The sequence below is a fragment of the Pecten maximus genome, chromosome 8, assembly GCF_902652985.1.
Source record: "Pecten maximus chromosome 8, xPecMax1.1, whole genome shotgun sequence".
NCBI classification, from domain to species: Eukaryota; Metazoa; Mollusca; class Bivalvia; order Pectinida; family Pectinidae; genus Pecten; species Pecten maximus.
Window position 1 is genome coordinate 30,053,917 of NC_047022.1, and position 17,674 is coordinate 30,071,590.

At 34.4% G+C, this 17,674-nt stretch overlaps 1 protein-coding gene across 1 annotated transcript; it reads left to right on the plus strand.

Annotated features, from left to right (window-relative positions):
- Positions 1 to 3,198: 3,198 nt before the first annotated feature.
- LOC117332263 (anti-sigma-I factor RsgI6-like) lies at positions 3,199 to 15,638 on the plus strand. Its single transcript, XM_033891148.1, has 13 exons — positions 3,199 to 3,401; positions 5,462 to 5,622; positions 5,757 to 5,845; positions 6,296 to 6,369; positions 8,872 to 8,917; positions 9,727 to 9,891; positions 10,358 to 10,413; positions 11,091 to 11,231; positions 11,485 to 11,665; positions 12,007 to 12,114; positions 12,893 to 13,111; positions 13,512 to 13,722; positions 14,321 to 15,638. Exons 1-13 carry the CDS (start codon positions 3,211 to 3,213, stop codon positions 14,353 to 14,355), a joined length of 1,677 nt encoding a protein of 558 aa, XP_033747039.1. The 5' UTR covers positions 3,199 to 3,210; the 3' UTR covers positions 14,356 to 15,638.
- Positions 15,639 to 17,674: the final 2,036 nt, after the last annotated feature.

Below are 17,674 nucleotides of genomic sequence, written 5' to 3' on the forward strand. Positions count from 1 at the left end.
TTGGAGTAGTATTTAACCTATTTTCATGAATTATTATTTTAACAGTTACAAAAGTGATAAACACTTTTCAGATACCCGTATCAGTCATCAAACACATTTCATGAATCATAATGATAAGGGTAAATCAGACAAATCACTACACTATGGTATTTTCTAATTGTCTCTGTATGTTGTCACACAATGACTATGATAATGCTATTACATTTGCGAGCACCCATTTTGCCCATTTTCCCCCTTATGCAGACCACCAGATATAGAAACTGAAATTTAAAACATAATCGGTGTTATCAGACCTAATCAAAGGCATGGGTACCATTCAATCTCGATTCATTTATGAATGATACCGAAGAACAAAGTCAGAATTTGTAAAATTTAGATTTTTAACGTTAACTTTCGTTGTATTACCGATGTTACTTATATGTTATCTGTCCGAATACAAGAATATCTCAGGTTCCATCAAATTTATTTAATAATACTATCATGTAGACCTGTGTGCGGTACAATAATGGCGATATTCTGGGTATGCAGACAAAATCTCATTCCAGTATGGAAATAGTTTTAAAAGGATAGGGCGGCCTAGCATACATATCGCGTTATATATGTATATATAAGTAATTCAGTGTTAGATACAGCTGAGCCAATAAATCACATACTGCACTATACCACTGTTTCCTCCTTCAATGACTCGACAATGACAGGGAATAAAGTGTTGATAGGAGTCAACCAAAATCAAAACTCAAAATACATCAAAAGAAAATTGTTCGGGAGACCCATAATTCATAAATAAATAAATGAATACATTTGATATTCTTAATATATTTAATAATGTCCAATACTGGATTTAAAAAGAACATAAATTGTTATATGCATATTCTGAATCGTGCTAGTATTCGAACTTTATCCTACATTTGAATTGTCAGTATCATCTAATATGAATAAGAAATTTGAAGACATGAGCAATAATAATGCATGCACACCGACATAAGATTTGTATTGTTTATTGATTTTTTTTACAATTAACACCACCTTTGCTTGCTTTGCATTGTTTAAGGTGGATATCATTTGAAGTTATTGATAATTATTATGTCAATGCAGGTAAAGGTAAAATTCTTACATCTTTAATAAATTACTATTTCAGCAACAAATCTATGCTAGGTTGTTGTTTGTTTTACATATAATGTATTGAATGACATCGGCAAACAAGTTGCAGACTACGCCATACTTACTTATATATGACAGATCACACCAGTAAGTAGTGTAATTTTACATCTACAACAAAATATCTGACTGCAGATTATATACAAAATGTCTACGTTGAAAGCAGCCATGTACATGTATATAGGTTACACTATGAATAACATAAATTCGTTTATATGTATGTAGATGCTCTGTTCTTTCTAGCGACAGTAGTAGAATGTTGGCTTTTCAAGCAAAAATCAGCCAAAAAGAATCCCTCCTGGACCTGATGTTATTTCCCTCAACTACCTTTTGAAGTTCCAATATTTTCGTCCCTAGATAAATAATCTCTAGTCCTCAAAAAACGAAAAACACATTAAAACAGCAGGTTTACATTCATTATGCAAAATATAGCTAATGTATTACTAATGGAAGCTCCTCCCCACTTGTGTTTTACTGTTATGTATTTAAAAAAAAACCTCATTACTCTAAAACATAACTTACTGATTATATCAAATGTATAAGTTTTATGTCACTATGTACTTTTCACCATGAAGTGATAATTGATATGTCCTGATATTGACACTCGATGACTTAATGTTGATGTACTGATATTGACGTAAGAAAAGTTTGCTGTCTCATTTTTTATATTAGCAATGCAAACCAAATCAATCCATAGTCAGCGTAAGGTAAACACTGTGTCCCAGGAAAACTCCTAAAAGAGAGGCAAATAATTCATGAATGAAAAGACTGCACTGTATCCCCGAATACATATAATCCAAAATGTAGGGAAGATACCACATTGGATGTTTCTGATATACACAACGTAGCGTCATTGTCACTCTTAAAAAATGATCGACAGTGTCTAGAATGTAACTGTGAAGGAATATAATACTCATATATATGATATTAAGTTCGAAATACACAAATAATACATGATGAGCTGAATGAGCAAGAACAAAACACACTAGTTGTACAACAAAGTCATGGAGATAGGAAAATTGGTAAAGGGACTAACATTATCCTGACAAAAATCTTGAAACAAATAGTTTCCTTGAAGACGAATTCGTCCAATAGTGTTTCCTATAATATTTCAACGTATTTCTTGTCCGGACGAGATGTCTTCACTAGCATGCAGTGCTTTCAGAACTTTGATCTATATGAAGATTTATGGGGGGTTGACTAATAGAAGTTGCGAAAACGAGACAAAATTCGATAGTAATCGGGGTTTGAATTAGACAAAATGCCGTTTAAACGTGCATTCAACTTTATGAGAAATATCATTTTTTATGTTTGATGTCAAATTTCACAGAAACTAACGAAAAGATTCATACAATCGATATCCGATTACGTTGACCGATATATAAATGTAATTTTAGTACAATTTTCCTTACAAACAAATAGCATTTTGACCTTATAAATACTTGATAAAGTGTGCTTGTGAGTATTTACGACTTTGGTACAAAATGGCCTCGTTCTGGCATGTCCGGAACGGAACAAGTTTTTCATATGTACTATCAGGTACCCCATGGATATGTCTATCCGGGCATTAGGTAAAGGATCGATTTCCTTCATGGGCGGTTTTAGAGCATTCCTGCAACAGCACCTTTGCATCTGATTTAATACAATATCATCTATATCTAGAGTATACTTGTAATTCTCTTAGTTTCGAGCGAAGCATGGTGACGATACACGAGATCAGCGATATCCCCTGTAGCAGCTAATTACTTTATTATGGGATTATAGTCTAGAAATTAACATGAAAAATGTATTCTTTTATAAAGTTTCTTTGAAGTCAAAAAATGTTGCTTGTTTAGCCTCAAGGCTAAATTACCAGTTACTTCAGCATTCACAATATAAGATTATCACCTGAGATTTTCTTTACATCAATATTTAACCAATCGCATACACCAATATTTAACCAATCGCATTTCAGAAAGTACTGTTTAGAATGTTGAGGCTGATATAAAACAAGCGTGGTTACTTGTATACATTCATATGCTGTAACTTATATTTTCCAAAGATATATTAACTATGACGCCATTACTTTTTCGTCTCCTCCTGTTGGGGACTTTATTGCTGAGGGTAGCTGGGACTAACTTGCTAGGGAATGGTGACCTAGAGGCGGCTAGCCTAGGGCCCTACTTGAGTACATCTGAATGCTCTGTGGCAATTAGTACCACGGAGAAACATGGTGGAGCGCAGAGTGTCCACATCACCGGAAGGTAAAATTAGTTTCATCATCGTTTTTCGTTTTCTTCGCCTTCTTTTCTTTGCTATGGTACTTAGAATATTCATATTTATAGCGAGTACTACTTCATGTTTAAATTAGTGTCATACGTGTTATTTTTTATTAGCATTGTGTATTGTAATGTTGTGAGAGGCCTTTGGTGAAATAAAAGTCAATCAAATGTGTTTGAATATATAGCAAAATAATATGTGTTATATAAGTTTTCTTGCGTCAATTAACACCTATTGTTTTCTACCGGTCCGGCCTCCCAAAGTTAATGTTGCCGCCTTTCCAGTAAATAATCCCTTTGATTTACTTCGGCTGTAATAAGTCGTGAGGTGTCGCTAGTCTTTTCTCAGTATCTGTATTTCCTTGTATTTCACGATAAATTGTTGACTTGTAGTATTTAAGGTGTTCACGCAGTTGTACTAATATTCCTTGTCATCCTCAATTTTCAAATTTCTTCTTTGTTGTTTTGTTTCATTTCCGTTACTTGATTTTGTTAAGAAAAAATATGTTACTATTCACAAATGAAATATTAAAATATTTACAAGAAAATCTTATCACGCCTAGTGCCATAATTTGTTCGCCAGGTAAGTTTAACACCTGGCATGGTGTTTACGTCACCATAATCATGTTTGCGGATGTCACCGAAACGCCTTGTGGCATTAATCGTACTGCTGGGTTTTGAACAGGAAACAGATTGATAGAGATGAGAGTGATTTAATCTGGTGTTTATATAACAGCGATCAGTCACTAGTCTGGATATTGTTATGATATATAAGCCTGCCAAGTGCTACTGTTGTTAACAAAAGTGAATTGCTAACTATTGGGCTTAATTTGAATTGAACAAATTATTTTTTATACGAGGCTGATGTGAATTGCGTCGGGTATTTCACTTTTTGCTGAGGGTCCGCTTTTGATGGAATTTCTAAAAGTGGTTTCTAACGAATACAGTATATGGTTGGTAACCTTTATCATTCATATCTTTAAGGTTACAGTCTAATATACTAAAACATCCTATAATGTTTAAGAAGTTGTCAGTATATATAAAGAATCATGCTAGATCTCTGCCAGATACTTAAATGCTTTTTTCCACTGCAAACGTCGATTGATACAAGAATTATGATAGCTTCCTGACGTACCTAGTACACTTGTACTATTGATCATTTTGGCAACACGGATACAATCACAGGTAGAACAAATGAAATGAAATATGTATAAACAATACGCTCCAAAAAGGGAAACTTATACTTTATTTGCAACGCAACAATACAAACATGCACTAGCACTTAACGAATGCTGGTCCTAGGTTTGTATAAATAACATATAAAAACATATGTATTGTAATAAAAGATGAAGAAATAAATATAATGATAAATAAAACGGGGAAAAAAACCCAAGAATGTTATTTGGTGAGATCCTAAAGCGATATGCTGAGATTATAAAAACCAAATATTTAGGTATGAGTATGTATTTCAAAAGGTAAGCCTTGTATTTGTACCAAATTTAAACTAATATTCACATATACTAATATTAATAGTTGCTATCTTAACCAGGCCTAAGCAAGAAAAAGAAAAGAAAATTAGAATGAATTGTTTATTTATTGTACAATATAAATCACACACACTGACAATTACGCCGATAACAGTGTCTAATAACGATCGGGTATCAGAAAGTAACATACTAAAGACAGAGACATAATTCGACACAGTTTCTTGTCACACCTTTTGTTAACACCAAGCTGTGGTTTGATTGGACATATATTTCCATTGTTTTGATCGTAACGTATAATGTTCTTGGCGCAATGTGATGCCGTTACCAACGAAAAAAACTGTATTTCAAATGTTAGTACTATAAAATGATATTCTTTTACTGTATGGAACACATTATAAGCAAAATCTTACTTTCGCTTTCATTTTATATGGACTTTATTAAACTCAATGAGAAGTTTTCATTTCTCCTCAGCCAGTTTCTTGAGCAAATGAAATGTTACTCCTAGACTCTGTTCATCAAGTCATCATTGAGTAATTATATTATATTCCATTCTGACAGGACTGCGAAATGGGCCGGCCTTGGATATAAACTTGGCCTCAGTAATGGCATAGCTTCAGGAAAAATATATGCATTTTCGGGATACCTGAAATTGGAGAATCTGGCTCAAGGATTCTCTTACCATAATGTAACAACGACCGTCAAACAAACATTCAATGATAGTAAGTATGCATCCGAAATGGACAGTTCGTAAATTTGGAATCTATATTCAATTTCTACCTAGTAATTATATCATTACCTCACTACACACCATCACTCTATCACAGCATTTGGTAATGCGTATCTTTACTTACAGACAGCCAGAAGTTCGAAATGCTGAGTTTGCAGCCTCTTGTCCGAACGGGATCCTGGATAGAGATAGGAGGCGACTTCAAACTTCTAGTGGTAAGATTACAGTCAATTAATCATATATTTATTGATTAAGATATCTATGAATAAGTAGTGTTAATACATATTAACTTTCTGCTTATATTCACAAGTAAAACATTTATAATGATTAAAATCCTCGATTTTCTAACAAACGGGTGGCGGCATCAATGATATAAGAAATGTTATACACAGAAAAAGATAAGTCGAAAACACCAAAGAAACATTAAAAATGGGCCAAAAACGATAAAAGCAATGTCAAAAAGAATGATCAGTATCTTTAAACTTTTTTATCTGATAATGTTTAATTAACATCAAAGAAAATCATTGTAGAAGGTTTTTATAAGTTTGATATAATAAAGAAATTATGTGGAGATGATTCGCAAGTTTGTTAAAAGTTTTCCAATATTGAAATTATGCTATTTTTTTCATTTTATTTTTTTATTATTATTTTCATTTTTTTTTCAGATATCAAGGAGATCAGGATTTACATACAGATACAGCAACCGGAAGTCAACTACTTCTTTGATGACGGAAGCCTTGTAGAACTCCTTCCTGATCCTAACTGGCGGGCTACCGCGGAGGAAAACATTGACGCCAATCGGAAGGCTTCACTAGAAATTATGTGAGTTTGAAGATTGATGTCTATTTTAACTCAAAATCGATCGCAAAAATAACGGATAGTAGAAACGGAACCTAATCGTTAATTTTGCCAAACCTGTTATAAACATTCCTGCTTCAAAGTTCTTTTCAATTGCATCCATAGACAATTACCTCAAACCTGCCTGGAATGATCCTGAGATCGTCTTGAATATGTATTGTTATTTTGCGGGTCGGGCTCAAATTCAAGATGGTCGTCATCTTGAAAAATACATTTTAAATTCCCCCAATTTCACTAGTGCCATTGAGCTAAAACCTAGTGAGGATGCTTAGGAAAGAAAGCGTGCAAAGTTTTTTGTTGTTGTTGTTGCTGCTATTTTACGTCAAAATTTCACAATTGCGGCAACGCCGGTTATTTTGTAATGTAATGCAGAATCACTTTTCCCTGAATAATACCTGTTTTGAGCTTCTCAATCGCTACTATTAGGATATAGCCCTAACTCATCTAAAGTGATCCTTGGATGGTCTTGACCAAATATTTTTATATTGGGATCGGTTTGGAATCTAATATAGTCACTATGGTCATCATCTTTAAAAACAACACAATTTAAGCTTCTTCTCCCGTTACACCAGTGGGATTTAGTTAAAACTTACAGAAATGATCCTAGGTAGTACTCACAAACTATTACTAAACTGTGCTGTTACATAATCGTTTGTTTAAGAATTTGAATATGTGTTGGTATGCAATACTGGGATCATTTATGTTAATTGCGCAAGTCCAATTAGTTACATTAAGCTGACTGACTTATAGATATGTCACTGTCTGAAGGCAAAGTGTTGAATTATATGATAATTAGGTAAACTGTGTGCATGATGTGGACATTCAATTTTGATAACAGAGGTGTTAATATATAACCTGTGGGTGTCAAATAAGTTAACGAAAAAACTTATGAGTATGAATGGGACACTCCATTATGATAGATGCACCTTACCTATAGGTGTCCAGTATGTTAACACCTGCACACCGAGCAGTCCAATATTAAGAGGGCTATGTCAAAGTATGTTATAAGCCTCTTCACGTCCAATATGTCAGCCTAACGGCCTCCAAACGTTCTTTCTACCAACATATTGAACTTCTATCAGTTAATCTATAGTTAATTTTCAAACTGGTCCAAAATCCGACATGGATACTTCTGTCGCCATTTTGTTATACAATACGCAATTTCCGAGTTAGTCTCCCCTTGCGAGCTCATTGTGAAAAAGAGATAAAATAGGCTTTCAATTTGCTGCTAAGTAGGACCAATATATATACACACCGTTAATACATTATGCAAGGATCAGTGGAAGTAAAATATTAGCTTGATGCGTTTCAGACTTGCGTAGCATATCTCAAATTTACTTGAAATATAAGTACAGACATCTTGTATACAGAGAACTAAACAATATGAAATTATCGATGATTAACAGTTTATCTTGAAAACCCGTTACACACAACAATATTAAAAAATAAATAATGGGTAAATATTGTGATTTTTTAATACAGTGTACATATAGGGTCACTCCAGCTAATGTATAGGAACAACGTTGGGACGGGACTCGTACAAAATGACGAGAGCAATTTGACAAATCTTGCTCGAAGCCAGTCACGACTTCGTCTGATCAGCGATCTACGAATATTGATATTTTTCCTGCTTGACAACTGGAGAATTTTATACTTCCATCCATAGATATTTGGCGAATTCATTATTTTTCCCCGTGCGCATTGCAGCCGGGCACACAACTGAAATGCGCCAACAGCATAACCGCAAAGAAACAACAACTAGCCTACCGATTCTAGTCGTACCACCCATGTTGGAGCACTGCCTCCACCAATAAAAGATGGCTACATGTCCGGGATGATACCTCCCGCGGAAAGTGGAAATTAGAACTCGGAAATGGCGTATTGAACAATCATAGTCTTCGCAAAATATGCACATTATAAACTACTTTTTGATTCTATCAATTAGATACAATAACTACTAGGTATGAACCCAAGGTAGTAAAATCACCATTCCTTGTTATTTGTTTGGCAAAACATACACCACAATTATTCTCAATACCTTACTGCTGGTGATGATGTATATTCCGTACACTCGCATTAGGGCCTTATAGTCTGATGGACGTATGCTATATATGTAACTTCTCAGCGAGCGGAGCGCTTTTGAACGTGCAATGTTTCTGTAGAATGCATAATGTGACCGATCATTTGATCTTACTATCATGTTAAAAGAACAGCACCTTTAATTATGACATCACCTCATTTGGTTCTAATTTTCCAAATGTTAGACAATATAGCATGAAAACGGGAAAAGAGCATTAATAAATAGAAAACATTGGTTTATAATTTTTTTGGAAAAATTCATAAACATGCTCTTCATCTACAAATATAATGCTATATATTTCAGATCTCTTACGGAACCTGGCATTTCTCTCAGTGGAATCGACATAGAGGTATGCTTAACAAAACCTTTCTGTTTATGTGTCTGAGGGGTACTTATCATATAGCTGTTGACCTATTATAAAAAAAAACATCAATTGGTATATTATATATGCAGGTGTTATATATAAAGTATACAATAACATACAATTTAATAATAAATGAATAGATATATTAAGTATACTGTAAACACGTTCCTACGACAATACACTGTTATTCAACTATCGGACCATTGTGTAGACATGCTGACAGTTGAATAAATATATCGATATACAACTAATTCTATGTTACATTCAGGTATTTTGATTGGTTGAAATTTTGAACTACTTTTTCTCTCGCGTGTCTCGTGTCAGCTCATCTTTTTTGACGTCATCTGCCATCGCTTCGACGTAATGCAATCTTGTCCAGGTTGTTACTGATATACAAACTGCTATTGAATCTTGATCTGTCGTGGTATCGGAACCTGGTACGTTCACCTCACTCATTGTAAAATATTCATGATCCATATAATAACTTGTCGGAAAGGTAATTTTAAAAAATCTTCATATTTATGGTTTATTGTATCAGTGTTAAACACAAAAACCGTCGGTGATGTGAAGAAAGTCGAGATTGATTTCAAAATGCTATCGGAACAAGTTACCGAACCTCCAAGATCAACTTTAACTCTGCCACTAACGGCGATTAATCGACAATATTTGGCGGGAAGCAGATGGCAGCGCGCCACATACATACTTGCGTATAGTCCGCGATTATTTATAGTCTCTGTACTACAGAATTACAGACATTACCCTCGGTTTGTTATAGAGTTAGTCTTTTGTGTTAGGCAGAGCAAAATAATTGTGAGTTTGGACATGGGACCGCTGTCAAGGCTAGTCTATGGACGGATGCATCCTACGGTTTCTACCGAGACTTCGTTACCAAAACATTGAAATCGGAGTGGGCCGTTATAGAGAATGACCTCAAGTGGAGGGGTATGGAGTGGACCCAGGTAACTTAGATCTTATCATTTTCTGTTTCGTTGTGCATGTACCTCACATAATGACAAGGGCCAGATTGTATATATAAAGTCTACAATGACTATCAGTTAACATTTCCCACAACCAAAAGACAATTATGGATAATTATATTGGAGACACTCGTCGTTTAATGATACCATTTAGTGACCTTATTATGGAACGTTCTTGACCCATTTAAAAAGAAACTAAAAAGAAAACCTGATGTCGAGTGGCAAATGTCTGCCGATGCTATAGAAAGCCTACATTAACTGCCAGCACGGACCAGATGAATGTGCTATATCCGATGGCAACTGCGTTCATGCTACAATATACGCAGTGAAATTGACGTTCTCTTTTTTTGATATAAAATCAACAATATTTGAAATATAAAATGATACAGAAATGCATTCAAACTACTCATACTAATATTTCATTTTACAAATGTTTTATTATTTCTAGGGAACCATTAAATTTACTGACGCTAATGCAACCATAGATGATCTTTTGAGTAAAGGGTAAGTGACTGTTTGATATATACTTATCTAAGGCTTTTTTATATACCAAAACAGTTGATATGTTTAATTAAATTGATGTTTCCTCACAAAAATATCTGTTTTAATTGATATTTCATCACAAAAACTTTATCTGTTTTAATTGATGCATCCTCATAAAAACATCATCTGTTTTAATTGATATCTTGTCTCAAAACATCATCAATTTGTATTGATGTTTCCACACAAAAACACCATGTTTTAATTGATGTAACTAATCAGTATATACTGAACCTTGAATATTATGCGATTTCTGTACTCTGACGATCGATAATTATCATCGGTACGATGATACGATGATAATGAGTTATCAGAAAATCGTCAATCTCTCCTTATTACCAAACCAAGATCAGGTATTGTTTAAAATTCATTTATTCAACTTGAGAGTCGTTTCTCTCAAACGGGACATGATTTTTGTTTCACGAGAATATCGAATATCATATGACATTTAGACTCGATGGTATATGTTTATATTTTAATGTTGCTTCCAAAAAGCATTCTTTGGTATATTTGACCGATTATAGCATATGGCATTGCCATTGGCTCTCATTTCCAAACATGTGTATGAGAGATGTGTACATCCTTAATCTTTGAATATATTCAATACCAAGGTTGAATAACAATTTTGTTTGTAATCATAGAATATCTGTTCGTGGTCACAACATGTTTTGGAGTGTAGAGAAAAGGATTCCAAAATGGGTACAGAGCATTACAGACAAGGACACAATGAAGACGTTGATACAAGAAAGGATCTCAGATGCGATCAGCTTGACCAAAGGGAGGTAAATAGTTAACTCAAATGAGACAGCAGTAACCACTCACTATAAACAACTTAGGTTTGAGTTCAAGAATTGCACTTTATTTGTTCATGTTTGTTATTGGAAACAGTTCACAGAATAACGTTTGTGTAATGATATCGTAAGTGAATGGTATGGGAACCGCCTGTCAAACTTCTAAAAATATCTTTTATTTTACTACCATGCATTATCAGTATCACATGATTTTCGATCCATAAAAATGCAAACTATCTATCAGACTGGCGCATTGGGATGTCTGTAACGAGGCTCTTCACGGTGACTTCTACGAAAGGAAGACCGGAAACGTAGATATCACCATGGATATGTTCCGGGAAATGCATAAAAAGGAGCCAAGCACACAACTGTTTCTCAATGACTTCGCTGTAGTGAACTCGGGGACGGTACACGACGGTATGTCAGTTATATCAATGGCTAGTATAAACGACACAGAAGTTGATTATGATAGATATTAGGTTCTTAAAGAGGGTCGAACATATCGCACTTGATATCGCACAAGAAAGTAAAATATTGTCAAACGAGAATATAATGACTTCACATGTATATATATATTTTTTAATTTGAAGTCCTCGTTTATAAAAAGTATGGAATGTAACATAATAAATTATTAAAGGGAAATAATTAAAGTTGGGTGCGTTGTGAGCTGATTTTGGAACGAATACAAAATACAAATAAGTAACTTTTTTTTTAAATACTATTATTATTAATCTTATCCGAAAGTTTGTTTGCCGATTATTTTTAGGCCTTAAGTAATCAAGCTAAGAGTTTCCTGGACGCCCAAGTTCCACTCCATGGAGTCGGACTACAGAGCCATCTACCTCCCAGTGATATCGACATCACCCAGCTGAAGGTAAACTGCCTCACCTTTGGTTACTTGTATTCCAACAACTTTGACAATTCACATTTTCATTTCAATTCTGTATAAATGTTATTCAGTATGAATAACATACATTGTTTATATACATACATGTATATGTTTATTACCCTAAAATGAAGATACCTCACGAAATATATGTGATTGTAAGAATTTGAAACATACACATCGAATCCGGTAGAAGTTATATAACTCAGCCTATATGATATTTAAGAGTGTGACATGGCGATGATTACATTGCAACCTTCTTCAGACTAATGACCACTGTAAAGCGTACTAGCACTGACAAATGTAGTGTCTGAGATGGTCAATAGACCCGATTGAGTGTTTAGGATGTTTCGTCTCTATCATGATCATATCGACACCAAATTCGAAAATAGTATAAGTCTACAGAATGATATGATGTACTGTAGTTGTATCTCGGATACGCTTTGTTTAACACTTGGTCATAGATGTGCGAGAGTGTATAGCCCCCTCTCGTCCCTGTTTAGTACTGGACCGCTGAGAGGTATCCATACGGCCTCCCTGGCCAGCTGTCAGGACAGGTTGTATTCCTTGTCGACAATTTTTGAATTATTCCAGTCAATTGCGTGATTTTGCTGTATACAATGGTCTGTCAGTGCCGATTGATTGAGCTGGGGCTGAGATTACTTTCTCTATAATCTGGGTTTTTTTTCGTCTTTGGATTCCATGTGTTTCTGATGTTCCAAATATAGACACTGAATCATTCTGTTTATATTGCATGCTCCTTCAGTATCGCTTAGACAAGATTGCAGAGGCTGGCCTTCCTATGTGGATCACGGAGATGTCTGTTACCAACACTAACGACACCGCTAAGGCCCAGACGATCGAGGACGCTCTCACTCTGTACTTCAGTCACAAGATGGTGAAGGGCGTGATACTGTGGGGATTCTGGTCAGGGGCCATCTACGACACAGAAAACGCCCTGGCAACAGGCACAGATTCTATAACAGTAAGAGATTGATTATTACGGTGAAAATCTTTAACAATCAAGACAACTTCAGGACAGTGTACCATAATATGATTGCACTAACGCTGGGAATTCTTATTGAAAACCTTTAATGGCATGATAATGTCATTAATGCAAATTAATGTAAGGCGTTAATCACTACGTGCATTTTCTGTTTGAAACGATCACTTCTAAACTAAATATTTTCGGTTAAAACGTTTTAAAAAGAGTAAAATATCACTAGAGTTTATACCTGTTTTTGTTGAAACGCCAGTATAAATAGTGTTTGCGAGTCGTTATCACACCGACATTGATAGATAATAGTCAATCAAATATTGAGCCGAAAATTTACGATTTCATTAAATACAATGAATACGCCTTCAACTGCTTCACATTGTTTAAGTTGAACGAAGCCGGGCAGAGATACGTGGATCTTGTGAATACAAAATGGAGGACAAACTGGATAGATCCTGTCAGGGCCAACGCCTCATGGGAAAGGAAGTGTTTCAAGGGAGACTACACCATCAGTGTCAAAAAGAATGGAGAAACACTGAAGACATTTGACTTAAGTCTGACAACAGACAGAAAACTCATACTTTGGCTTCAAGGAACAAGTACGTGAGAAAAACAAAATAGAATGAAATGCATACATGCTTTTGTATTATCATAATAATGAGAATACATATTTTTGATATATACACACATACAACGAATTAACACAAATATCACAAAACAAGATGCAGGCAAACAGCATACTATACGCTAGCAAAATGGCCCAGCACCTATTTATTACTGTGAACGTTATTATTATGGCATTCTTCAATTTTATGCATAACAGGATTTAAACAGATAAGCGCGATAATGATTTTGAGTACATACATTACTTATCATAGAAAACATTTTACAGAAACTATCATTTGTACAATAATTTAGCGGGATGCCTAATGCGAGGAATATATTAGTATATATTATATTATATATATTTATTTTTGTAAAACAAAGATTAGCCACTCGACGCGGACGTGTAATTTTGGGTCCATTATACAAAACGTATGAAATATTCAATAATGACAGAAAATAAGAATCATATCAAAGTTTAAAATATCAATTATCGTACTTTAACAATTGCTGTAATAAAAAAATTGTAATCGGTGCGAAGCTTTACTAGTTGATTATATGTATTTACTTAGATTTTAATTTCTCTGTTCACAGCTGGAAAACCCTTGATAAAGGAGTGGATCGTCTGAGGGTTCATCGCAACCAGAACGGAATCCTACCAAAATTACAATTAAAAACGTAATAAACAGCTGGAAAACCCTCGATAAAGAAGTGGATCGTCTGAGGGTTCATCGCTTCCAGAACGGATTCCTACCAAATATTACAATAAAAAACGAAGCAAACAAGTTCTAGTGTATTTCTTTCATTGATACTCAGTACCATAACGTTCAAAGTCATTTTCCTAAACACTGTGTCTCTTTTACTCTCGACACTGCTGGATAACCCTTTACCTACCGTAGTCAAACTGATAAAAGCATGTTTTATAGAGGTTATCAATATGGTTTAAACAGGTTTTGAAATCTTTATCTCTAGAGATGTATAAGATAAGCGTAATATCTTATGTATACACGATTTTTTTTCTTCTTCTAAAAGTGCAATGTACGCCACAATACTATATGCAATGTATACCAATACAATAATAACTGTTGATTTATTCATTAATTCAACGTTTGTCATACTCCGTCGCGCTTACAATTATTATTCGTTGTAAATTGTCTATCAATGTAGGAACAAGACTCTAAATTGTAAAACTGTTCAACACCTTCAGTTGTACGCCTATAAACATTCTTCCTTAGATATTTGTTCCGGGCTTGGTCGGATGAGCTCAACTTTTAAACATTTCTTTTCGCTCCTGTAGTCTTTTCGTTAACATGCTTGTATTCACTATGGCAATATTTGGTCAAAGCAAATCCAAAATTCTACTCTACCACATGAACTAAACCTACTGTTAAACTTCAGAGCAGTAAACACCTGAATCAGAATAAATACCTTGTTGATCCATAATGATAGTTTAAATATTACCATCTACAACTCATCTACTGGGGTTTCTGCTTTGTGTGTACTTAAACTCTCTATCTATGACGAAATTGTTAAACATTTAGATAAAGGTAAAGAAGCAAGAATGGTATTTTGCGATATTAGTAAAGCTTTCGATAGGGTTTGGCATGATGATCTAATTAATAAATTAAAAAGATATGGTATAAGTAACAATATTTTAAAATGGTTTTCATCTTATTTAACTGATAGAAGACAGAGAGTGGTCATTGATGGATTTAAATCTACATGGAAAACTCTACAGGCAGGGTACCTCAAGGTTCAGTTTTAGGTCCTTATCTGTTTCTACTATATATTAATGATGTATGCGATAATTTAGTGTCTAAAGTAAAACTTGTTGCTGATGACACTTCCCTATATGTTTTAATTGGGAGGGACAGACAAGAGGCTTCCACCATTCTTAATCAAGATTTGGAAACAATATCAGTCTGGTCGAGGAAATGGGGTATTATATTCAATCCTGATAAAACTGAATCTGTCTTATTCTCGAGAAGGTTAGACTCTGAGACTTCACACCCTGATTTATACTTCAATAACTCATTGATAAAAAATGTTCGTACTCATAATCATCTTGGTTTAGTATTTAACAATCATGCAAAATGGTCTGACCATGTTAACCTTATTGATGAAAAAGCTTATAAAAGAATAAATATTCTCCGAATGCTTAAATATGAAATTGACAGACACTCATTGCTTTTAATTTATACAACATTCATTCGCCCTATATTAGAATATGACGACGTAGTTTGGGCAAATTGTACTGAAAGAGAGTGTGAGCTCCTAGAGTCGATCCAACTCGAGGCTATACGCATCATTACTGGTTTGAGACGGGGATCAAGTCATGCTATTTTGTATAGAGAATCTGGTCTTATTCCACTTTCTAAGCGTCGACATCTTCATCAACATATTCTGTTTTATAAGATTTTTAATAGATTATGCCCTGCTCATTTTAGTGAATCTATTTTACCTGATGAACACTAATAATATTGCTTACCCATTACGTCATAATAGACTTTTTGATGTACCTCAGGCTAGAACAAACCTTTATAATACAAGCTTTTTTCCTAAAATCATGTCTGAATGGAACAATCGAACTTGTCTGTTTCCCTCAATGTCCTCTTTAAATACCTTAAAGCGTGAATTCTTACAACATCTTGACTTAGATCGTGATACACAATGTACTACTATTCTAAAAACGGTGGAGATCGAAACATTAATATAATTTTATGTCAGTTAAGAAATTCTGTGAGTAATCTAAATGCAGATTTATTTAATTCTCAAGTGATCACATACTGCAGAATACACAATTATTTTTATTTGGTTCTTTTGATGTGGATATTATTTTAAACAAATCCGTTCTTGACTTGGTTCAGAGATTCATTGTCGATACCAGACGATTTTCTTGACTCAATACTGGAAATTGTAAATTTATCATAACTGTTTTTTCTTCACTTTTATAAATATAGCACAGGCTATTGATTGTGAATGGACTGTTTTTTTTGTCTGTTGCTATTTTTTTTAAGTGATTACAAAGTATGATCAGTCAATATCATAATGCAATTTCCCGCTTGAATTTAGTAATATACATGTATTGGAATCTCTTTGCAGTTATTAGTTATAGCATTCATATTTATTTTTGGTATGTACATTATGTGGTATATATATATCATAAGGAGAGGACTTTTATAGGCTTGTCCTCTTGCCCAATTCCCTTTGTCTGTACATTCTTGACAATAAAATATTCTGAAATCAAATCAAACTCTTGCTGTACTGGGATTTACGTTGCGTAGATATCTGATTTTCTGCTTTGTGTCTACGAGGGTTTCAGTTGTGTGGATAACTTGGTTATCATCATTCAGGTATCTGATTTTCTGCTGTGTGTATACGAGGGTTTCAGTTGTATGGGTACATTGGTTGGTATTATTTAGGTACCTGATTTTCTGCTGTGTGTATACGAGGGTTTCAGTTGTATGGGTAAATTGGTTGGTTTGATTTTCTGCTGTGTGTATAATAGGGTTTCAGTTGTGTGGGTACATTGGTTGGTATTATTTAGGTATCTGATTTTCTGCTTTATGTATACGAGGGTTTCGGTTGTATGGGTACTGGTTTGTATTATTTAGGTACCTGATTTTTAGCTCACCTGCCCGAAGGACAAGACGGAATGAAGGGCTGCCAAGTTTGTTCAAATACATGAAATTAATCTACATTTAAGGTCACATTGGTCAAATAGGCTCAAATCTTTTAATGGCTTCTTCTCAATAACCAAGGGGCCCAGGGACTTGGTATTTGGTCTGTTGCATGCTTGAGTAAAAGACTGTTCAAATGAATGACCCTGACCTGCAATCAAGGTTACAGGGGTCAAATAGGCTAAAATCTTTAAATAACTGTTTATCAATAACCAGGATTTCCAGGGACTTGCTATTTTGCCTGTGGCATGTTTGGGTGAAGGATCTT